The sequence below is a fragment of the Mus pahari genome, chromosome 15 (assembly GCF_900095145.1).
Source record: "Mus pahari chromosome 15, PAHARI_EIJ_v1.1, whole genome shotgun sequence".
Lineage (NCBI taxonomy): Eukaryota > Metazoa > Chordata > Mammalia > Rodentia > Muridae > Mus > Mus pahari.
In genome coordinates this window covers 20,385,876-20,411,289 of record NC_034604.1, presented here as the reverse complement: position 1 = coordinate 20,411,289, position 25,414 = coordinate 20,385,876, and the positions used below count along the sequence as shown (strand labels likewise).

Genomic DNA, 25,414 nt, shown 5'->3' with positions numbered 1-25,414 from the left:
GGGATTTGGACTGCAGACTGTAAGTCATCAATAAATTCCTTTACTATATAGAGACTATCTGCAAGTTCTGTGACTCTAGAGAACCCTGACTAATACAATGATGCTCTCTCAAACAGAGTGGAAAGTGAGGACCAACCAATCCCCAGTCTATTCTCTAACATCTACACAGGAGCCATAGCAAGCCTGTACCCACACTCATACACAAGTGACACACATCTACCACACACATACACACACACACATATATACACATCCACCATACACAGAGACACACATACATATACAAATACATCAATCTACACACATACACACAGCTCTACCATACATACACACAGACACACCACACACACAGACACATATACACTATACACACCGAGAGGCACACATACACACAGATCCATCATACACACACAAACAGACACAAATACACACATACACACATACATGCACCATATAAACACACACACACACACACACACACACACAAACATGCACACATGCACAGACTTTGAAAAGGAGAAAAATACAGTTGCACATATCTGTCACCTCAGTTATTCATGACACTAAGGCAGGAGAATTCTAAGTTCAAAGCTAGCCTGGACAAGTTAGTGGGGCCTATCTCAAAGGAGACTGAGGCTATAGCTCAGTGGTTACGCACCTGTCTACCATGTGCGAGGCCCTGGGCTCCATCTTCAACACAGCAAATAAAAGGAAGGAAAGGCTAGAAAGAGGGAGGGAGGAAGAGTCGGGGAGGACAGAGAAAGGGAAAGAAAAATCATGCCAAGGAGGATTACCAAAAACTAGCATGTTTTATTTGTGTCCGTTGTATTAACTTTTAGTTGCCACATAAACAATGGGCTTTACAGGGACATTTCAAACCTAGCAGTACATATTTTTAAGATATACTTTTATCATTGTTTTTATCTATGTATATGTGTGTGGGTTTGTGCCCGTGAGGTGCCCTCAGAGGCTAGGGGCATCAGATCTGAAGATACAGGTGCTGTGAGCCACCTCAAGTGGGTGCAAGGGTCCTCTGCCAGAATTTCATAAATGTCCACCACTGCCCCCATTCACCTTCTTTTCTGCAGATCCCCTCTTCCTAAACCACCACCACCCCTGGCTTCTATGTCCAATTACCCTCCTCTCTGTCCCCCTCCTCTTTCCCTCTAGACCTCCTCAAGACTGTTTTAAATATTTAATCTTGGATTCTGGCACACTTCACCTGGAGGTGACGTCATACGCACTTCCCCACAAAGCCCATATCAGTGTCTCTTGCCTGGCTCCCTAACGTGCTGATCTGGGAACCCTCTGTTCCCAACCCATCCTATGCCAGACTCCACAGCCTGGAGCCCCTACGAGTCCTGACAAGGACCAGGCCTCAAGTCAGACCCTTGAAAAGACTGACTTCCAAATCTTGGAGAAGAGCCAAGGAGAAGAAGGGACACACCTACCACCCCAGGCCAGGCTGCACTCAGTACCAATCCCAGGCTGGTACACTCTCGGCCTGCAGAAACCTGGTTGTGAACATCTGTGGGCATGCTCAGGCCATCTCATCTGACAGGCCTACCTTGATTACCCGTCTTCAAAATTCCTCCGATATATGCACAATCACACTTATATACATACATACATACATACACACACACACACACACACACACACACATATACACACACACACGGGAGGGGGGACACATAAGGAATTCCTGATGGTACAGCTCCATGGAGCTTCTTGTCCAAGTCCTTCAGAGGCTGGCAATTGGCTTTCCGACTTCACTCCATGGCCCACCACACTGCTCCCGGGCAGCCTAGGGAATAGACGTGACTGCTCAGCTCGTCCTCCACAACCCACGCCATGCTCAGGGGATCTGGCAACTCCACACGTAAGTTCTCTCAATGGGCCTTTATCACCTATAGTAAAAACAAGCCAATCAAGAAGCTGTGCCTTTAACACAGGAAGGGAGTGCTGCTACTCCCTAGGTTGGAGGCACAATTGCGTGCCCCAGTTCCTCATCGCTACAATTCTAAATAGGGAGGATAGGACCCTTCAAGCATCCGAGGTGAGCTAAACATCTCATGGAAGTCAGTTCTGCCTCGAGGAAGAGACCAGATCCTCTGATATGATAACTGCTGAACCCATGCAATTCAACTTTGCCCTAAGTATTGGGTTGTGGTGTTTTAAGACTGTGTAGCTCAAGCTGCCCTTTAGATTACTATGTACACTAGACTATACCATGTCCTCAAACTCATGGCAATCCTCCTGTTACCTTCTCCCAAGTGTTGGGATTACAGGCATGGGTCACTAGGTTTTTCCTAACAGTTGGTAAAGCCACGGGAAACAAAATTGCTCTGTGATGTTGATGACACCTGTCACGTGTGCCAGTGCTTGTATGGCAGACAACAGTGCCATACAAGTGTATACCTTAACCCACGAACACACATGTGCATGCATGCGCCTACACACACACACACACACACACACTGCTTTACCAGCAGTGGCAGGAAGCACCAGGTCCCTTTATCTTTACTGCTACAGTTAAATGGACAAATCAGACAGGAATGGGGGTGTCGTGCTCCTAAACACACAGAGGCCTAGGACCCAACCTCTGGTCTCTTCTCTTCAGCCTATTCTTTGAGCCCACAATCCATACTCAAGTTGAGTGCTTTCATGGTTCTGGTTTCAATTAAATATTTATCTAATCCTCACAACTCTGAAATAAAATACCATTCCTTTGATAAGGTAGGTCACTTGTCCAAGGTCACGTAGTTTCTCAGGGGCAAGTTTGATGTCAGCGCCTGTACACTCCCATCTGCCCAATGTTGGGCTAGTCAAGGGCTCAGCCAGAGGCCAGAAACTCGCATCTCTTGGTCAAGGATGTGAGGAAGCACAGATGCTGACACAGCCCAGTGAAGTCAGGGAGAACAAATGGATCCGAATCCCCGCTCTGCCCAAGAGACCTTGGCTGAGTACCAGGGCCAGTGAGTGGCTAACTTCCTCAGGTACCAAACAGGAGCCGAAATTCCTGTTTTCAGGTCGTGCTCTGTACAAAAGGAGGTGACGGCTGCTGAAGGCCTTGTGCTCAGTGCCCATCAGGAAGTAGAAACATGAAGTGCTTAGTTATCTCTCTAACTTCTGTAAGAAAGAATCCGTTAAAAAGCAAATTTCCTGTATCAAAGCCAGGCTTTTCCGGTCATCAACTAGACAGATGTGGATTTGCACAACATCTTCGGTCTCACTCTAGGTCCCTAAGAGAGCAACCAAAGCTCTTTGAATCTTTCTCCTTCTATAAAGCAAGGATATCATGTCTCGAGGATGAATAGAATAACAACATGTGTTAATCGTCTACATAGAAGTTGCCCAATGATAGCAGCCCTGCCTGATTTGGATACTGAGAAATGCCCTAGCTGTGACCTCCACAGCAGAGACACTTTCTGGAGTCACCATGATGCTAATTCGGCTTCTAGACAAGAACCTCAGACCTACACCTCCAAGTTTACTTCAGTTCCCTTCCCATGAGATATCACAGGACATACGTGTCCACTCAGGAGGAAGTTTGCATTTTGTGCCTTCATCCTCTCACCCCTATGTCACCCCTCAGGCCATGCTGCATATTAAGGCAGGTGGAAACTTGTCAAGGAACCCACAGGGAGAGGAGAGGAGAGCAACCAAAGACATCCATTCAGGCACACACCCATCCCCTGCAGTTTGCCCACAAGGCCCGGGACCAGCACTCCTATCGAACGAAATATCTCTACCACACAGCTAGGGAGAATTGAGAAATCCATACACCAGCCTTAAGGAAGCATCGCCCTGCCTCTTCATTTATAAGTACAAATGATCATTTCTTTATAGGCCTTTCTTCAATCATATGACAATCGATAAGCCCTTCCCAACTTCCTCCTCTGCCCTCCTGTCTCTATTACTCTGGAACTTGAACTTGAAATAATGAATAACAAATGTTCCGATGTTGGTTTTCTTTTTTTCAGCTTTAAATCCTGAATCAGCCCCCTGCCATGGACTTGTTTTGGCTTGGGAGGTGAACAATTTAAATACTTCCTCTTAGGTATTTCCTATACAATAAAAATGGGCAAAATGCTCCCATGATCTTCCAAAAGCAACCCCTTTTCCCAAGTCTGTCACCATGATGTGAATAACACACGCATGTGTACCTAATCCTGAGAAGGCCACCTTTGAAAAGCAAGGCGTGGAGGAACACCCACCCTCTTTCTGAACTCCCGAGTCCTCTGGGTATCCAGGCAAGAGACACAGTGCTCTACATTTCCCAACACCAACTCTGACTGTCCCATGACAGAAATGAATCTGTCCCTCTGTGGAAACAACCATAGGCACAGAGAGCTGACGACCAGAGCTTGCACTGTGCTGCATGGCAGCCAGACATGTGGCATGAAGACTTACAAGGCAATAGAAATCATCTCAAAGCACAGGGATCATCTGACCAGGGTTTGCTTTCTGGACCTCACTGAAGGTTTTGCTGGCTGACAGCATTTTGCAGTCTAACTGCCAGGCTGTGAGATGCACTACCAGCACATCCCTTGTAATCCTAGCCACAGGTATCCCTACCAAACTACTTAAGTCTGTGTCCCTTTTTAGGGGGCCAGGTTAGACATAGTCTCTGAGCCAGTACTGAGTGAGCGAGCTGGTGACAGCTCCAAGGCCAAGCTCAAATTCTAGTATCCAGAATCGTAAGAGCTCTACTGATAAAGAGAAACTAAGTCCTAGAGATGTAGTAAGGAGGTTCGTGAAAATCATAGGGAAAAGTTGAGCACAACTTGAAACAAAGCTGCCCAAGTGTTCTTCATCCATGTGTCCTGTCATCTGTGTTTCCCTTCCCGGGGTCTCTAAGTCCCACAGCTGACCCCGATAGACTGGAAGGTTCTCAAGCTCCATCTCTCACAGGACCTCCTGTCTTTACTGTGCCCTGTATTATTCTACAGGGGTGAGGGCAAATCCCCAAGTGGATTCTTGAGCTGCTCTTTTTATTCTTGCTGCAAACTTACGACTGAGGTATCGCAAGATCTCCTCATCTGTGGAAAGATGGGCCACCTGCTCCATGGTTCCCAGCATCTCAAGATCAGAAGCTCGTACAGAGTCTGAGCCTAATGGCAGGTGTGTGTGACCGTCTGGGCCTTTTCACGCTTCCATTTGGTAGAAGGTGGACTTACGGGCAATGTGACAATCCGGTCTGACAATAAGGCACCTTAGAGAGGTAGGAACACTGCAGAGCAGGGAGAATCTCCTCCCCCCCATCCCAGGGAGCCACTAGACACGTGGACATTTTGTGGGGTCTGCCACCTAGGACCTGTGACAGATTGATAGAAAACAGATGGTGTGAGGTACTTATCTGATTAACCCACAGAGCTTGTTTTTAATATAGAAAACAGAACTGCAGGCAAAACTGGGGCACGGGCTTGATGGGGTAGAAGAGGAGGTTTAAAATAAAAGTCCCAGCGTCCTAGAAGTCTCTCTCTGCTGTGGTGACTCTGGGTTCCAAACCCAGCCCCACTCTATGCTGAAGCTGTAGCTAGCAGGACAGTAAACACCTGTGAGGAAATCGAAGCTGGAAGGACCCGAGCTTCTGGGGAAGACTGGGAGCCTGGCAACCAGACAGAAACAGGAAGGGCAGCCCTCTGTTCCTTACCCCAGGGTTGCTCATAGTGGAGTCTAGGAATGGAGCACAGAGGTACCCAAGAATTCAATTTGGAAGTCATCCCCGGGGGTACGGTAAGTGCAAGTACCTCTGTGTGGAGGTAGCATGTGGTCAGCTAGACAGCCAAGGCCTGGAGACAGAAGCAACAATGGTGGTCAGTGAGGCAAATGACCGAAAGGCTCAGGGAATGGGGGTCTTACTGCCCTGGGCCCACATGCTTGACGTGGTTTCTCCATCACATGGTGTTCCTGTCAGGAATGAAAAACGTTTGCATAGTTCAGCTAGCGCCCAAGTGGCCAGATGGCCGAGCCAGACCTAATATCTTAGCACTCACAGTATTAACACATCCTCTTTAACTAACGCAGAAATGTCACCAAGGATGGTCAGACCCAAGAGGGGCTTTTTGTTTTGTTTATTTGTTTGATGACTGTTTCTTGAAGAAAAACTCCTCATTTGAAGGGAAATTTTAAACCACACACGCAGCCAAGGAGTGCAGGTCATTTGTTTCAACTAACGCCCCAAAGCCTAGCGCCTGGCCCACCCCTGTCTCCCACCAAAGGCAAAGCTGAGAAAGGAAGCTGGAAAGGGAACTTTCCCCAGAGGGAGGGCGAGTTGAACTGCAGAGGGAAAAATGGGGGAGGTGGGGAGTCAGGCCAATCTAGTTAAAAGCTCAGGGTGGGCAAAGGGCTTAAGGAAGATAAACAGGATTCTGAACTAAGGCTGAGGGAGAGGGGCTGGACTGGTTAGCCAGGTATTACAGCTGTCCCAGCCTTTGAATCCAGAAACCCATGGTCCTGGGCACTGCAGCTGTTACAGAGGGTTTGGACAAAACCTGTGCCTTGCCTGAGTCCCAGCTACCACTCTGTAATGCACCCTCGTTCCTCTCTTCAGCGATGAAAGCTATTGCTGGTCCAGGCTCCTTTCTCATTACATTAAGACTGCATGCAGGGGCTGGGGAGTTAGCCCTGCAAGCATCCAGCCACGTGTTAAATCATCAGAACTCATTTTTTAAATATTTACCTATTTTCTACGTACACGTGTTTCATCTACATGAATGTATGTGTAACATGGGCAGGCCTGGTACCCACAGAGCCCAGAGGAGAGTAACCAATCCCTTGGAACTGGAGTCATAGATGCTTGTTAACCACCATGTGGGTATCAGAAATCAAACTCCAGGTGTCTGTTAGAGCGAGTGCTCTTAGCCACTAGGCCATCTTTCCAACCCCCAGAGCTCATTTTTCAAAAGTGTTAGGCCTAGCAACACACACACACACACACACACACAAAATTGTTACAGGCATGCTCCTGTGCTCACTGCCAGCCAGCCTGGTCTAGTTGGTGAGTTCCAGGCCAGTGAGAACACATCCTTTTCAATTTAAAACAAAATATGGTAGGTGACCTGAGGAACAAATAAGGTTGTTCTCCAGCCTACGCACAGACAGACAAGTGTGCGCATGACCGTGTGTTTGTGCACACACACATACATACACGCAGAGGTACCATCAGCTCACTGCTGTTACATGATGCAAATAGCTACACAGCTTTGCCTAAAGAAGCAAATTCTTAGCACTCCGTACATGGACACCTCATTATGTTGATGCCTCCACGGCCAGCAACCAAGGACTCTGCGTCAGTGGGTAAAACACCCTTCTCTCACATTTTCCTCTTTAAACGTGTCCTTTGTGCCTATGACTTGACATTCTGAGCAGTGTGACAAGCCTCATACAGATGCTGGTTCTTTCAGGCAGCCTGCCAGTCTCTTCCTACGTCCCCATCTCCATACTCCAACCTCACTGTCACACAGACTATAGGGAGATGGCACGGACAAGCTTGTGCCCAGCCGTTCTTTTGCTGCTACAAGCCCATGCGGCCTTTCTGTATCTTCAGCTGAGTGGTGCCCTTTAAATTCAGTGCTGCACATTTGTAAGCATGGGCCTTCTGGGCCAGGATGGACTTTTCTTAAAGAAAGATAAGGTCAATATCAGAAGAGTGAGAAGCAGTTTCAAAGCCAAACAAAAGTGTTCACCAAAAACGCACCTGTGTCAACTTAAGGATCTGAATCAGTTGTTGATGTCGGTCGGTGCTGTGACCACATAAGAAGCAACTTAAAGCCGGGCGGTGGTGGCACATGCCTTTAATCCCAGCACTCGGGAGGCAGAGGCAGGCGAATTTCTGAGTTCAAGGCCAGCCTGGTCTACAAAGTGAGTTCCAGGACAGCCAGGGGTATACAGAGAAACCCTGTCTTGGAAAAAAAAAAAAAGAAAGAAACTTAAAAGAGGCTCAAGGTTTGATGGGGTACAGTCCATCATGGCGGGAAAGGCATGGCTACAGGTGGCTCTGTAGATGATCGGATGCTTGTTCATATCTCATTGGGCCAGGAAGCAGGGACAGAAATTTTGGCAGTCATCTGACCACTCTCTCCACTTTTATTCTGCCCCTCCAAATGTCCTTGGGATGGGAGCACCCATGTTTAGGACAATCTTTCCTTTCTAGTTAACGCTTTCTGGAAGCATCCTCATAGACACTCTGGTTACATCTTCCAGGTGATTTTTCTGCCAGGTTGGTGATTAAAATCAACCATCATGAGATCTCACAAGTTCCACATTTTTTCTTATGTTTGTTTGTTTGTTTGTTTGTTTTTGAGACAGTGTCTTACTATGTAGCTCTGACTATGGGCCTCACTATATTAACCAGGCTGTCCTCGAACTCACAGAGACCTACCTGCATCTGCCTCCCAAGAGCTGGAATTCAAGGTGTGTACTACTATGGCTAGCCACATCCCAGACTCTATCCTGACCCTTTAGCCTCTTTTCTGTTGCTCATGCAACTCTTTCTTCAGAGTCAGTTCCTTGGAACCCTTTTCTGGGTTTAAATAAGATCCCTAGCAGGATTCAAAGGATCTTTCTTTCCTATTAACCTCATAATGTGCAAACTTCTCCTGTTGATCAGAGATTTCTTTTTAAGACTTCTATCTGTACATTCATACTTAAGATGGAAACATCAATGACTTTCTCTCTTTAGGGGTCGAAGCTGAGTTAAGCAGGCAAGCCATGCACTGTTCGCTGTAATACATCAGGCCTTCCTAGTGAAAATACACAAAAGAAAAGTCATAGTGAGAAGCATAAAGGCACAAAAGCCTCAGGCTTCTCCATGCCAAACTCTCGATCCAGCCTCCTACCAAACACATCAGAACTGCTACCCTATCACACAGGCCTGTCTCGGAGGCTAGCTGGGACCATCGAAGCAGAGCCCCAGTGGCCTTGGGGTTTGTGAGGGCTGCTGAGTTGTTAACCTTAAAGGCTGTACTCCATCCATCCTTATCCCCTTGGGGACAGGCTTCCAAGGTCAGCGATGGGCACTCCCAAACACACATCACCTCCAATTCATCAGCCCTTGCTCTGGACCATAAACATTCTTACACCCTATAAAAGCAGGGGTGAAGGGGAAGAGGGTTGAGGTGAAGAAAGCACCGACTTGCCAGTATGACAGACCCTCCTGACAAAAGCTGGTTGTGGGTCCTTTCAACCATGGGTACAAAGCAAGGTTTCCCGGGTGTGGCATATCATGCTGAACCTCTGGCAGTTGCTGTATCCAGGGATGAATCTGTTCCTCATGTGGCCATGAGTAGAAATGATCTCGACAGGAAAAAAAAAAAAAATCTGGGACTCCCCTGATGGGAAAGGGTCTGCCCCTTGTCTTGGTTTCCTTTGTCATTGTGTTTGTTGTTTGGTGTGGTGCTGTTTGTTATTACAACAAAGAAGTGCCACTTAATGCTACCCTTGGTAAGGGAAAGGATGTGTCACAATGGGAAGTGACACTTTAAAAGCACAAGGTCGCATCCCACTTTCCATACATAATCAAACACTATCACTCAGGTAGCATCTGAAGGAAGCTACTGTATATCTCACCAGAAGAATAAAATGGACCCAGCAGGACGGTTTTCAATGCAAAGGAAGCCTACTGTCTCCTTTATACATCCAAACCATCTGAGGCCTGCGGCAGCTGATGACACAGACTGAAGAAAGCAGAAAATCCTTTCACAGTTGGAGATGAACATGTGAGACCCTGTTTTCACTTACACACTGCAGGGTGAATACCGTTTCTTACCTATACAGAGAAGCAGACACCAGAGAGACGGGTCACAACTAGAACTTCCCAAGGGTCTTCTGGCATGAGATCCTTTAACAGCATGGTCTTATAGCTTCCCAGCTTAGTTCCCTTGAAGTCAAGCAAAACTAAGGCCATTTGTGAACACTGGAATCCACCTAAGTGTTTCCAACATCCTTCACCTTTCATAGCTATCAGGGCACACTTGACTTAAATGTTTTTGTAATGACTAATTTTGATTCTTTTCCAAAACAGTGAATTTTTCAAAACCATGACTTTTTATAGCCACAATCAGTTGATCAAATATTTAGGTACTATTTAATCAAATTACATGCTTCCAGTAACCAGGGCAAATTGGCATAAGGAAGGTTGAAAAAACACACACACACACACACACACACAGGTTAAATCCTCCAGACTTTAGAGTAGAGATGTACTGGTCACACCACATGGGTTAAGCTGGCTACTGGGGATCAGCACATTGTAGAACAAAGAATGTGTTCTACATCAGTTGTAGAAGACTGAACAATGGGAAGCCAATAACACAAAAGCTATTTAGAAAAGTTTTGTAGTTAAAATACTATAGCATATATAATATATATTATCTATAATATAATCGTTTATAAGCAAGATCTTGCTTATCTCGTGCTGGCCTTAGACTTTCAAAGTATCCAAAAATGATAATGGCTTTCTGATCCCTTGCCTCTACCTCCCAAGCGCTGCATAGCCCCACTTAGTTTTTGTCATGGTGGACATCTACCCCAGGGTATTTTGAGTGCTAGACAGGCACATTACCAATTGAGCTGTATCCTTGCCCACACATTTTCTAAAAGGATGTAGTACTTTCAGATTTGAAGCCAGACCACGGAAATAAAAGTCAACTTTCCATTGCCTTCCAGTCCCCAGGAAAAGTCAGTTCACACTTCTGTCGCAGGCCTCCTGTGGGGGTCAGCTGCATTCCAGTGGTGGATACAGTGATACCAGTGGTGGATGCAGTGGTACCTAGCACCCGCTGTGTGCCTGAGCTTGTTCTCGGTTTGAGATGAGAGCTGGAAGAAGTTTACATAAAGTGATTTGTCACAGGATTTTTCTTTCGGTGGGCACACTTCATACATGTGAAACAAACAATTTGATGTGACATAGTATCCATGTATGCACACACTCAGTAACTACAGCTGCAGATTAGACAAGCAATGTTACTACAGGTCCCAGAGAACTTTGCAGGCTTCCAAACACCTTACAACCCACCCTACAACATCCTTAAGTCCCTGAGGGTTTTGAGTCATCCTCCCAGTCATTTCTGCTTTAGAGCAATACAAAAGCTGACACTTGCCAGCATTTCACACCAAAGTAAAATAACATGGCTCCCCTCAGTACCCAGCTGCCTACCCACATCCATCAGGGATGTGAAAGGACCAGAAAGCTTTCCTTCCCTTCCATCCATGAACCCTCTGATCCTGGGACAAACCAGCGTCATGACTAACCTTCCCCTGACCATAGGGAGGCCTGAAGACTACAGCAAGCCACAAATTAAAAAATAAATAAATAAATTAAGAACATGTTCATGCATAGATTGAACTTTGTGTTCTTTCTTTTCTATTATGTTAAATTCTTGCTTCCCCTTGGCTCAGCACTAGAAAGAATCTACCATTCACGTGAGGCTATCCACTTGGCATATATAACCTATTTCTTCCCAATAAACCCATGACTGCAGAAAAGGCCCAGTGCCCCTCAGTGACCATGGGAAAATCCACTTGAAAAGTACAAGTACCTTTGCTTACTTAGCCTGAGACAGCCAATTTTAACTCTCATATTGACTTTCCTTGGAACCTCTTGTGAAATGTAAATCTGGGTATTTGTGTCTGTGAAGCTGTTTCCAGAGAGCATTAACCAAGAGGGAAGACCTACCCTGAATGTGGGTGACATAATCCCACTGCCTGGGGGCCAGGACTCAATAAAAAGGAGGACAGCAGCTGAGTACCAGCACATTGCCCTCTGCGTCCTGACAATGGGTGCTGGGTGGCCGCTGCCTCACACTCATGCTGGTATGCCTTTCTTTCCAATAAGAACTGTAGACCCTCACTGTAAGCCAATATAACCTTTGTACCCCAAAATTGCTTGTCAAGTATTTCATTATGGCAGTGTGCAGGGCATTTCAGTCTGCACAATGCATCTCCACTCTCCATTGACCCATGATTCCCTTCCAGTCACCTGACCACACCTGGGGTCTCAGGCTCCACTTCCCCTAAAAGCAAGCTTCAGAGCCATACGAAGAGTTGCTCCTGCGGAATAGAGGCCATCACTGGTGACAATCCAGGAAGAGCCTTGTGAGTAGAAAGAGCTCCGTCAGTGACCTCAAGCTGTCTTATCTCAAGCTCTCGTCACAATCAAAGAAAGCCAGAAAGAAACAGTGCTTCAAAACTGAGCTACAAGTGGCTCCCCTCCAAATTCCAGAAACCCATGAGAGCTAGCCCAAGCACAGAGCCTGTAAAGAAAATTTCAGTTTCTAACTGTGTCATTTCCCATTATGCATGCCTGCTGAGGGCAGACAGCAAGCATGCCTGCTTCAGAAGCCACTCACCAATGCAGGCATGGACCCTCACAGACAGCTGTGTCCTCAGGATAATGCTGTTCTTCTTGCCCCGCCTGAGAGAGAGAGGAAACAAAACATAGGTGTTAGTAGGCACCCAATGACCTCTCTGTCAACACACCCACCTAAAGGAGATGCCCAGTGAGTCGGGACCTAATCTAAACAAGAATATATCCTGAAAGAACACATCACAAGGCTTTAAGGAGACAAAAGTGCAAACCTTTGCCTTTTCTGGATCAGCATGGCTTATCCCCAAGCCCACCAACTCTGAGCTTTCCCAGAATCTATGGATCTTGCTTGACCATTCGGGAAGATTTGTAAATCGGAGACTTTGAAGGGAAATCTGCTTGCTCATTCCCATGGCGATTTTAAATTCTTTTTTTTTTTTTTACATCTATAGGAAAGGGGGACTCATCTGGTAATCTGGGGAAACCGCACTTTTAGTATCAATTAAGGCTGTCATAGCTTCTCCCTTGAATTCTTACAGGAAGATGAAACCCACCAAGGATATTTGGGGGCTATTTATTATTGACCCTGGTAGCATGCACATGTCCCACCCACCTCACCTCAAATCGTCCTTGTCTCAAATTTCCAGGAGGAAGGACCTGGGCACCCCGGCTCTACTCTTACTAGGCCTGTCCTAGGTAGGACTTGGCAGAAAGTGAGCAATGGCAGATAGCATGGATCCTGAATCAGTGTGGGTAACAAGGGCCTTGAGTCTAGGGATGCCAGGAAGCCTGCAGTTGGAGGCAAATGGAAAGAGCCAACAACCCAGCAACAGGGAACAAGGCAGGTCTTTCTGTGGCTCAATCCCTTTCCCTTTCCCATCCCCATCATTTCTGCCAAGGCCTTGGTTGTAGAAGAATCTGCCAGCGCCCTCCAACATCCCAGTCTTAGGGTTGTGTGGGAAGGAGACACAGAACCCAAGCAGTGACTACATCAATTACAGTTTTTTTTTAATTTTGACACCAGATAAGAAGGGCCTGTGTGACTTTAAATTTATTATTAGAAAACGGAAAACCAATTGCATAGTCCTAAGAAATTATGTGGTGACCGCCAACCTGCTGTTGCCTATGGATGTTGTAATATAATTTTTCTTCACAATAGCATAGATTTTCTTTATTTAGTTATCTGTTTATGGATACCTAGGCTGGCTCCATTCCGTACACACCATGAACTGTGCAGCAATGAACACGGATGTACAAGTGTCTCCACCAAACTCTTGGAATCGAGAGGCCTGTTTAAAAGGTAATGGCATCACCTGCAACTCCTTTGTTTTCCTCTCCTGCCTGGGTTTTTACCACAAGGCCCTAAAAAATCTCTTATTACATGAGGTTTAGGCAAAGAAGGAAGCAGCCTAGGTCTTGGAAGGAAAAAAAGGGGGCCCTAGGAGAGGAGAGTTATAACCTCAGTATTGAAACCTAGCGCCCTAAAAGGGCACATTAAAAGATAAGACAGGAGCTGGAGAGATGGCTCAGCAGGTGAGAGCACTGTCACTCTTGCAGAAGATCCAGGTTCCGCTCTTGGCACTCGCATGGTGGCTCACAGCTAGAATTCCAGTTCCAGGGAACTTGATGCCATGTTCTGGGCTCCGTGGGTACTGCACACGCACACACACACACACACACAGTACACAGACATCTGTGAGGCAAAATGCCCATGCACATAAAAATAAATAAGTTAATCTTTAATTAAAAAAAAAAAAGATAAGATACACAAATCCAAGAAAAGTATGGCAGACTAAGTTACATAACATGCAAAATAATACCAGATCAGGCATGTTTGCCTTAGGTGGTGGTTGGATTAGAAATGGGCCCATAGCAAATGGATGTATCTGGAGGATATCATCCTTAGTGAGGTAACACAATCACAAAAGAAGTCACGAGATATGCACTCACTGATAAGCAGATATTAGCCCAGAAACTTAGAATACCCAAGATACATTATNCAAAACACAAGAAAACNAAGAAGGATGACCANNGNNTNNATACNTCATTCCTCCTTAGAGTAAGGAACAAAATACTCATGAAAGGATATAAGTACAGAGTCAAAAATTAGAGCTAAGATGAAAGGATGGACTATCCAGAGACTANCCCATTCGGGAGTCCATCCCATCATCAGCCACCAAACCCAGATACTAATGCACATGCCAGCAAGATTCTGCTGAAGGGACCCTGATATAGAGGCCTCTTGTGAGGCTATGCCAGTGCCTGGCAAACACAGAAGTGGATGCTCACAGCCAGCTACTGGATGGAACACAGGGTCCCCAATGGAGGAGCTAGAGAAAGCACCCAAGGACCTGAAGGGGGCTGCAACCCTGTAGGTGGAACAACAATATGAACTAACCAGTACCCCCTGAGCTTGTGTCTCTAGCTGCATATGTAGCAGAAGATGGCCTAATTGGCCATCATTGGGAAGAGAGGCCCCTTGGTCTTGCAAACTTTATATGACGCAGCACAAGGCAAGGCCTGGGCCAAGTAGTAGGAGTGGGTGGGTAGGGGAGCAGAGGTGGGGGGAGGGGTATAGGAAACTTTCGGGATAGCATTTGAAATGTAAANAAANAAAANAANAAAAAAAAAAAGAAAAAGAAAAAAAAAAAAGAATTTCTGTGGTCAGGGTGACTCTTTATAGAAATAGAAACCCTAACTAACACATCCTAAGAACCAGCTTAGGCAGTTCAATACCACAACACATGTGTGTAATTCTCAAGTTCAAAGATGCACACAATCCCAGGAACATCTACTGTGAGCCCCCTTTGACCATCCCGCCCTTCCCTTCTAAAACGGAGCCAAAGCTTTTTTTTTTTTTTTTAATGTATTTCTCTATGTTTATGTTGGTGTCATTATTAATTCTAGAAGGGGTTATTTTGTTGATTCTTTTGACTTTTTATTAAGAAATATCATGTCATTTGCTTAAAAGAATCTTTAGCTCAGGGGTAGAGCATTTGCCTGGCATGTGAGAGGCTCTGGGTTTGATCTCCAGTGCTTAAAAAACAAAAACGAGAAAACCAAAACCTGCTGTTGGGCATGGTAGCTACACACCTTTAGTCCCAACACTCCGGGGAGGGGGGCTGTGCAGAATTTGATCTCTGAGTTCTAGGCTAGCCAGGGCTACACAAAACAAAAACAACAACAACAAAACTTTCTTAGTTTTTCAGTAAATACGGTCTTTTATCTTTTTCAATTTACATTATATGTAAATTAAACACCTACATGAGTTTAAAATTCTTCCAAGGCCAGAAGAGGGTGTCAGACCCTCTGGAATTGGAGTTATAGGTGGTTGAGAGCTGCCATGTGAGCTCAGAAAACCAAGCCCTGGTCCTCTGCAAGAGCAATAAATTCTCCTAACCGCCGAGCCATCTGTCCAGCTGAGCCATCTGTCCGGACATTCTTTTCTTTAATGTTATGACTACAGCTTTCAGAAGAAACTGAGTCCCTGCTATCTTTTCCCAAGAAATGGGATAGTGTGTCAGCCTAGGTTAAGAAGACAGGGGTCACAGGCCGGCAAGATGGCACAGCAGCTAAAGGTACTTGATGCCAAGTCTGAAGGCCTGAGTTTGATACCCAGGTCCACCCTACACTGTAGAAGGAGGGAACCAATTCTTACAAGTTGTCCTTGATGTACATCCACGCTGTGGCACGCGTACATCCATCCTGTGGCACGCATACATCCACACTGTGGCACGTGTACATCCATCCTGTGGCACGTGTATATCCATGCTGTGGCATGGATATGTACTTGTGCACGTGCATGTGTGTACATAATAAACATAATTTCTTAAATGCTAAAAAAAAAAAAAAAAAGTTCCATTAGTTTTTTTTTAAAGATTTATTTTATGTATATGAGTCTTCAGACACACCAGAAGAGGGCAGCGAATTCCGTTACAGATGGCTGCGAGCCACCATATGGTTGCTGGGAACTGAACTCAGGACCTCTAGAAGAGCAGTTGTGCTCTTAACCAATGAGCTATCTCTCAGAATGTTCCAGATGAAGCTCTGAGCACTTTACATAAGCTTTGTCTTCACAAAATTCCCAAGATTGACAGCACTAGCACCTCACTGAGGTCTCACAGAGACGAAGTAACCGAGCTTAACTCAGCCTAACCAGTGTGACCTCAGGCCCTGCACACTGCTTCCTCCCTCTATCTGCCTCGCAGGCAGGTAGTCCCACTTTTATTCCCTTATTGCGTGGTTTCTAGCATTGAGCAAGCTCTAGGGTATGGAGCACTGCCGGTTGCAGTAGGGAGCACCGTGAATTCCCATAGGCAGCCACAAGCAGCTGGCCTGGCCTGCAGCCTTTACACTCACATCTCCAACATGCATCCTTACCTAAACGGCCAGCCCAGGGGCCACGACCAATCTGAGACTCACCACTCCCCACGGCTACACAAGCCAGTGTAGTAAAGATGGCCCTCTCTCCTGATAAGAATACAAGGGAAGCCTCACTGGGTCCTGGTGGAAATGTGAGCGCAGCCAGTGTGAAAGCTCAAAAGGCCACGAATAGAATGTCCGTACATCCAGCAGTAGCGCTTCCAGGAATGTGCCCGGAAGAATCCAAGTCAAGGTATCAGAGAGAGGCCTGCACACCCATGCTTATAGCTACACTGTTCAAGACACCAGAGCAGTCTAGCCATGGGGCACGGGGTAGAACCAAAGGAATGCAGGATGGGATCAAAGGAGGGATACAGGAGAGTAACAGAAGGGGTGTCTATATCAAAGTGCAGTGATGGAGTGTGTGTGAGCGTCATAAGGAAGTCCTTTACTCTATACAATCAGCCCAGCTAATAACACTAGCGTAACAGCAGCAGATGGTTGATAGATGAGAAATAGACTGAAGAAAGATAAGACCCAATAGCTGCGCTTCTCTGGAACACCCTAGCACAGACTTCAGCATGTAACTTTACAGGGCTTCCATATTCCAACATTGAAATTGATGGAAGGTTGTCACACACACCCCCAGGAGCCTGGGAGGGGTCCTTGCTCTCTACCACCTGCATGTTGAAACACTGCCCAGATGCCACATCTGTGAGTGACTTCCCAGCTGCTGAGTCAGATGGGAATGCACAGCACTGAGACCCAGGGGCAAAGGCAGTGTGTGGAGCCTGAGGCTCCAGAGACAATGGGCTTCCGTGTAGCTGATGCCAGGAAACCATCACCAGCTTCCAAATCCCACAGCATTTCCATCCACATGGCACACCCAAAGCCATCCGACCTCTAGTAGCGAGGAACCATCCAGAACAGACACAAGAATCAAGAAGAAATATCCAAGTAATGCCCGAGTGCCAGGGACATGAGGGTCAGAGCCCTAAGCTGCCAGCAAACCTCTGACTTCTCAGAAAGCACAAGTTTCCCTTGTAATGCTTATGGCCTTGGGGAAAGAACTCCTCATCTGGGTTATTGAGGCTCTCAAAAACCCGTGTTTACATTCCCAGCTCTCAAGAGAACATCTTCACAAGAAGAACACAGGAAGGCCTTGTCATGGTAAAAGCAGGGACTTTCTTTGTCAAACCGTGAGAGGCGCGGAGCCAGAGGGTTTGTCACATTTTTGTGGCCAACGGTGGAAATGACACCCCACACTGTCCTCCAGACATGTAAGCGAATTTAAACTACTATTTCAGTCAAGGGTAGGAGGAGGTATTTAAACATTCTGCAGAAGCAGGAACAGGCCCTTCAGCGGGTCTCCAAGGAGAACTGCAAGCTCCCAGTTCTGTGAGACTCACTGGGCACCCTGACTCAGGCTGAAGCAGGGAGACTCAAATGAGTCCTCTGACGGTCAAAGGATATAAAGCTGACTAAGTCTAAGTTGTTCATACACTCAAAGTTCAAGCTACAGACCAAGCCACCACTGCGTTCATCTCCAGGCAAACAGACGTCTCTTCTAGTAGAGTATGTGAATTCAAACACAGATGCTAAAACCTGCTGGGTGATCCCCACAAATTCCTTAACCTCTGGAGCCCAGTTCCCTCCTGTGCAAAGTGAGATACTAATGATGTTGGCCTGCTGGTGAGGGAGTGAATTCAGGTAAGTCTGGTGGTGTGCAGAGGTCACTCCAGGCACTGGTTGGCACATGACCAAGGCTTGCTGGTGTGAAGTGGCATGCTTGCTATCCCTGGTCCCTGGTCTTTCCACTTGCACTTTAATGCCTGCCAGCACGCCAGCCCACTCTCATCTGCCTCTTCTCCTTCCTCCCACGTCATGTCCTTCCTCTTCCTCTTCGTCTTTTCTATCTCCCACATGGACCCCTCAAGAATCTACCATGACAGTGATTCTCTGGTTCAATTAAAGCTCAAAGGTTTTAATATGGGCACTGATGTGTATCCCTCCTGGGTGTGGCCCTGGGCTCTGAGGATGGACCCTGCATCCACTCTACCATGAGGCATGAGAAGTGCCCTGAGATACAGACTTGCTTGTAGGGTGCTTCGTGGCACATGCCCTGTGGCCAAAGCACCAAGCCTGTGTGCTTGAGCAGAAGAGACCCACCACCTTTGCAATCCCAGACCCTGCTTGGGAAGCCCTGCATCCCTCCTCATTATTCGCTCATTTAAAACGCTGCTCCTTCTCCATGAATGCAGTGGCCAGTGCCCATGGCTTTTCTATGGCCATGCACTAGCACATTTACCTTTAACCTTTAATGAAGTTACCTGTTGCAAGCATATGATTGAATAATTTGGGGGTCTGATTATAGAAGGAATAACTAATCTCCACCATCAAACTTTTTAATTTTGTCATTGCCCCCAAAATACCCCCAAAAGAAACCCCATGACTATCTATGGTCATTCCTCATTCCCACATCCAATTCCAGGACTGCAAATGTACTCTCTCTATGCTGGATATTTTCATGTTAATTTGGCACAAGTTAGAGTTTTCTGAAAGGAGAACATCTCAATCAAGAAAATTCCTCATTAAGATCCAGCTGTAGGGCATTTTCTTAGTTAGTGACTGATAGATCAGCCCAGCCCATTGTGGGTGGTGCCATCCCTAGGCTAGTGGTCCTGGCTTCTTAAAGTAAGCAGGTTGGGCAAGCCATGGCGAGCAAGCCAGTAAGCAGCACTCTTCCACGGCCTCTGCTTTATATTGTTTCATCACAGCAAGAAAACCTCTAAGACCCTCTCTGTATAGACTTGCATTTCTGACACTTTCTGTAGGTGGAACTAAGCATTGTCACCTGTGTGTCTGATTTTGTTAACTAACGCAGTCACACGTTCTTGAGGCTCGTCTAGAATGGGATATGTATCCGTATGTTACCCAATACCTGACAAGACTTAGAACAAGGACCATCCCTGGCAATTTACAGTAGGAAAATTTTCTCTGATGAGACACAGGCACGGCAGTGGGAGCAGCTGGCGGCAGTGGCAGCAGGAGCATGAGGCTGCCTGCTCACAGCTTGGCAGACCAGGAAACAGAAAGATTGGGCTAGAAGTTAAGGCTGGTGTATAAAACCCACCCTACAGCAATCCAATTCCCCAGCTACCGCGCCCCCCCACCCCCACTTCCCAAAGGTTCCATGGCTGCCAAAAACAGAGCCACCAACTGGGGACCAAGTGTTCATACACACGAGCCTATGGCAGACATGGCACACCCACGCTATGACATCACACTTCTCTCTTCTTTTGCTGGTGCTGTCCCATGGCATGCACATACCACTTGCTTTGAGCATTCCTCAGCTAATGGGCATTTTGGGATTCTTCTACTTTGGGGCTATTATAAATAATAGCTCAGGGAGCATCTGTGTGCAGATTTTTTACACAGACAAATGCCTCCATCTCCAGCGGATATATCCAGAAGTAGAATTGCTGGGCTGTGTGGTTTAATTTAATGTTTAACGTTTTAAGAAACCATCAGGCTGTTTTTTCAAAGAGGCTTGAACCACTTTACATTCCCACACCAGCAGTGCGTCGGGTGTCCAGTTTCGAGACTTCCCCCTCAACACATGCCACCATCTGTCACTGTGATTCTAGCCTCGCCAGTAGGTGTACGTGTACAGTAGGACCTCACTGCGGTTTTGACTTGAATTTCCCCAGAGACTTACAGTGTTGAGCAGATTCTCACATGCTTCTTGGTCGGGTATCTATTTGTCATTTATGTTTCTTGTTGGGATGCACACCTATTCAAGCCTTTTCCCCCTTTTGAAATTATGTCTTTGTTATTGAGTTTCAAGAACTCTTTATATATTCTGGATATATTTATCATATTCAGCAAGAGCTCTTTACATATTCTGGATATGTTCTGGATATGATCTGTTATCTGATATATGATTTACAAATTTTCCTATTCCACAATGCCTATCAAGTGTATTTTTAGGAAAAACTTTTTAATTTGTTTTATCACCTGCTATCTCTATAGACTGTTACCTCACAGGGGGTCACAGAGACTTGATTCTTTTTTCTCTTTCATAGTTTGAGCTGTCGTATTTCAGATCATGATACTCTTCAGCTGGGTTTCTATGTGTGGCAAAGACCCCTCACACTTCACAGCCCCCGTCATCTACACTCGGGTCTCCTCAAGGGTCGGAAGTCTACTTGACCCATCTCGCAGGAAATTCTGCTGCCCCCGGTCAGCCCCTCCTCCCTTCTGCTTATGCTGTCCCAGGATACCCCCCCTTGCCAGCCCCCCTCTCCTCCTGTTGTCATGCCTAGTGTCCTTACTCATCTAGCCTTAAGACTCTTATCCCACTTCCTGAGACAGACACTGCTGTCTACAGACCTGATGCCCACACTTCCTTCCTGCCTTACACAAAGAGCCTGACCTAAGGTGAAGGTGGGCAGCCTCCGTGGCACAGATCTCATCCCCAAGCAAGGAGTGCAAGGTGCCCGTGGAGTTTCTGGGAAGATCTTTAAGTGGAAAAAAAAATTAGCCAGCACCAAGATTTCTCTTCATCTAACTCATCTGAACCAGAAACCTCAGGCTATCGCCAGTATTCACAGAGATAAAGGGAGGGCAAGCAAGCGAGCCCATGAGCTATGGTGTGACCTGAGCCCGGGTCCTAGCCACTGTGAACTCGTGTCCCCAGAAGACGACAGCACATCCCTTGTCCCTTTCACTCTCTCTGGTGTCTCGGATGCTGATGAGATAATGAACTAGAGCAGCCACTCTAGACCCAGCAATGGGATCCTCAGTCGAAGGATGCTTCTGCTGTCTTACCACTCACTCCCCAAGGGCATCAGACTCTTGTTTAAAAAAGAAAAAAATGAGCCGGGCATGGTGGCACACGCCTTTAATCCCAGCACTTGGGAGGCAGAGGCAGGTGGATTTCTGAGTTCGAGGCCAGCCTGGTCTACAGAGTGAGTTCCAGGACAGCCAGGGCTACACAGAGAAACCCTATCTCGAAAAAAACAAACAAACAAAAAAAAAAACAAAAAAACAAAAAGAATTATTTATTTTATGTCGATGAGTACACTGTAGCTGTCTTCAGACACACCAGAAGAGGCATCAAATCCCACGACAGATGGTTGTGAGCCACCGTGTGGTTGCTGGGAATTGAACTCAGGACCTCTAGAAGAGCAGGCAGTGCTCTTAAACACTGAGCGAGCCATCTCTCCAGCCCAAGCATCAGACTCTTATACAAACCGAGAGAGAGAGAGAGAGAGAGAGAGAGAGAGAGAGAGAGAGAGAGAGAGAGAATTTGTTGTTTCAACTGGCAGATTTGGAGATAACCTGGCTTACAAACAAGGAAACTGTCCTCCGACCAGCACATGCCTGAGAGTGCTGACTCGGTCCTAGGCAGAACAGGCAGACGAAACATGAAGGATGGAAGTCAGACCCTAAGGATGGCAGAGCGGAAAAGGGAAAGCAGCCTCTGATCCTAGGGACATGGCGACTCACTCTGTGACCCTGCCTACTTGCCACACGTTTCCTGAGTTCTTGGAGGTTTACCAAGAAATCTTCTTTGAAAGTACTAGAAGGCACATCCTTGGCTTAGGAACAAACAGTTCTCCATTGGGGACATCATACACTCCAACTAAAGTGTAGCTTCGGGAGAAGCACATGTGGGAGAGTGAAGAAGGAAGGGGACACTCACACAGTCAGTCAAATCAGCCTGGCCATTGATGGGTGCCACATCACAGATGACCGCCGTAATAATAATGATAATAATAATAATAATAATAATAATAAAGTATACTGAATGTAGAGCTAGTTCTTTGTTCCTTGTTCCTTAACTCATCACACACAGAGAGCTCCATCACACCTTCCACAGGTGTGGTCACATTTTTTACAACAGCTGAGCCTGTGATGAAGTCAGCTTGCCTTACGCTGTTATGTCTGTAGCCAAGATTCCCACAACAGAGCAGCAGACCCTAAAACACCCATTCATGTTTAACCCTTCATCTCTCCCTTCCCACCTTCCCCCAAACCCTGATGTTCACTAATTTTTCAATTTTTGAGGCTGAGCCTCATTATATAGCCCAGGCTGGTCTCAAATTCACAGTGATCCTCCTGCCTCAACCTCCAAAGAGCTGCGATTACCTCCACCACCACCCGACTACAGTGATCTTTCTCCTAACTTCATAGCCTTACATTCTTTCTCAGAATGGCGCATGGCTTTTTCAGACTTGACAAGATGGATCTGTCCCGCTGTCTTTCCTATCCTGACAGCTTAGCTCTAAATAGTCACCAAATGGCCCCCCCTATAAGCTACCTTCCTATAAAGACATCCTGGCTGCTACACAATACTGGAGATTCTGAGGAAAGCTGCTATGAACCTCCTCACACAGATTTTGTGGGGATGTGAGCTTGGACCTCACTCTAGCATCTAGGAGTCCATTGCTAAATAGAGAACATATTTAACTTGTGAGGAGCCCTGAGATGGTCTTCCACTTGGCACTCGCTAGTAATGCACCAATGTCACACGTCTCCATATCCTTGCCTGCACTGGGTTTGGCCAGCACTTGCAGATGTTCTAATAGATGTTCATGGTATCTCATGCCAATACGAGCTTACCTGACAGTGTCTTCCCTATCTGAGAACTCCTTCCCTTGGCCCATTGTGTACCTGGATCCATGTGTGCCGAGTCCGAAAGTTCTTGCCATATTTTAAACACACATCCTTTATCTAATTTGTGTTTTTAAATGTTTTTCCTCCCAATCTATGGCTTTGTTCTTCCGTCTCTCTAATATGCTCTTTTGTATGATAAATATAAAATGTTCAAGCCGGTGTTCGCTGGGATGCCACATGCAGCAGTACTTGGTTCTTGGCTAAGGTCTTAAGGGGCCCGATGCTGACACCCAGGTAATAGCTACACTCAGAACTTGGCCCTCTTCCCTACTCTGTGCTGGCTTCAGGTGCAAGCGCTCCAGGCCATCATCCCCAGCCCCTCTGTGACTTGATGCTTCTCAGCTGGCTCCAGGCCCATCTCTCTCAGCCTTGCCTGCTCTTGCCACACCTCAGACTAACATGGGTAAGCACTTCTCTCATGTCACCCTTACTCCACAAATTCCCTCCTTCTCAGCATGGCCCCCTCTCTTTGCACTGCCCCCTACTGTCACAGGCAAATTGTACAATTCTGTTCGCCCCTACGCACACTGGCACCATGAAGAGTCATGGTTACCAAGTTTCAGTCACCCCTTTCTCACCTCCACAGTGAGCCGCATGGGACTGGCATCTACTACATGCTCCTTCCGCAGCCGGCCTTGCCTTCTTCTGTCCACCTCTAGCCCCATGGCCTCATAACGAGGCTGCTGAGAATGTTCCTCAACACAGGTTATTTGCTACAACAGCTCAACCAATCACACAGTCAGAGTCTACACCAGCAGTTCTCAACCTGTGGGGCCTGACCCCTTTCCCAGGGATCGCCTAAGACCATCAGAAAACACAGATATTTATATTGCAATCCATAACAGTAGCAAAATTATAGTGATGAAGTTACAACAAAATAGTTTTATGATTGGGGGTCACCACAACAAGAGGAACTGTACTAACAGGTCACACCATTACAAAGATTGAGAACCAATGGTTTATGCTACACTTTGCTCAATTAGGGCAGCAAATTGAACTCAGATGAAGATACCTTTAAAAACCACTTTGCCTGGGCCCACCCCCAGACTCTGACTCGTGGGCTGAGATGAGAGTTTGAGAAGCACTCCACGGGGTGGCGTTTGTCTCTGAAACTGAGAGCCTACACCAGAGGTCCCCTGACCGAACATCCAAACACTGGGACAGCTCATTTAAAAAGCAGAGTTCCAGGCCTCCCTGTAAACCTCTGAAGCTGGGACAGCCAGTATATTCTGAGACACACTGCCTATAATAGCCAGAGTTGGTGAGCAGGAGCTTGTGTCGCCCCCTCTTAGCCCTTATTGAAGTCACCCCCAGCTGTTCTCTTGTTTGAAGGCCACTTGGACACACAGCCAGGCAGGTACCAATGGTCTACACAATCCTGGAGTATTCATATAACTCTACAGTTACTGAAGATGAAGTGAGGCTGTGGTGAACTCCCGCATGCGGCATAGGTGGGCACTGCCAGCAACAGCTTGCTCTGATGGTGTTTCAACTTTCAATTAATTCTCATTACATTTAGAAACCTTTTCCTGCGACCAGGATGCTCATAACCTCCATGTGCCATGTATGGCCATAACGTCTGAACTGCCCATTTCAGTGAACCATGACTCCAAATTCAGGCTATAATTGCCAACAACTGTAAGTTCAATGCATGAGTATGGAGTGCTGGAACCCAGTAACACCCAAGGTCATGGCTGTACTATCAATCTTTATGAGGAACCGGAGGTTCAGAGATGTAAAGTTGCACACCATGGTTACATAGCGATGACATTAACCATAAAGCCCTACATCCCTAACCATGGTACACAACCTCAGAGATGTCTCTTACTGCAAAACCCGAGTTTCACACCTGGGATCCACATGGTGAAGAAAAAGAACCATCTTCCTAACCACTTGCCTTAGAGTGTTTCTCTGTTGCTGATATAAAACACTAACTTAGGAAAGAAAGGGTTTATTTCAGCTTACACTTCCAGGTAACAGTCCATCCATCATCAGGGAAGTTAAGGCAGGAACTGAAGCAGACTCCATGGAAGAATGCTGATTACTGGTTTGCTTCTT

The 25,414-nt window shown here is 46.5% G+C and overlaps 1 protein-coding gene across 4 annotated transcripts in view; it reads right to left on the bottom strand.

The window, feature by feature from the left end:
- The window catches only part of Fhod3 (formin homology 2 domain containing 3), a 421,297-nt gene that overhangs the window by 347,232 nt on the left and 48,651 nt on the right, over positions 1 to 25,414 (bottom strand). For all 4 annotated transcript variants that reach the window (XM_021214495.2, XM_021214497.2, XM_029547105.1 and 1 more), the window contains exon 3: positions 12,357 to 12,421. In XM_021214495.2, coding sequence (XP_021070154.1) covers positions 12,357 to 12,421 — 65 coding nt within the window. The remainder of the gene's footprint in view (positions 1 to 12,356; positions 12,422 to 25,414) is intronic.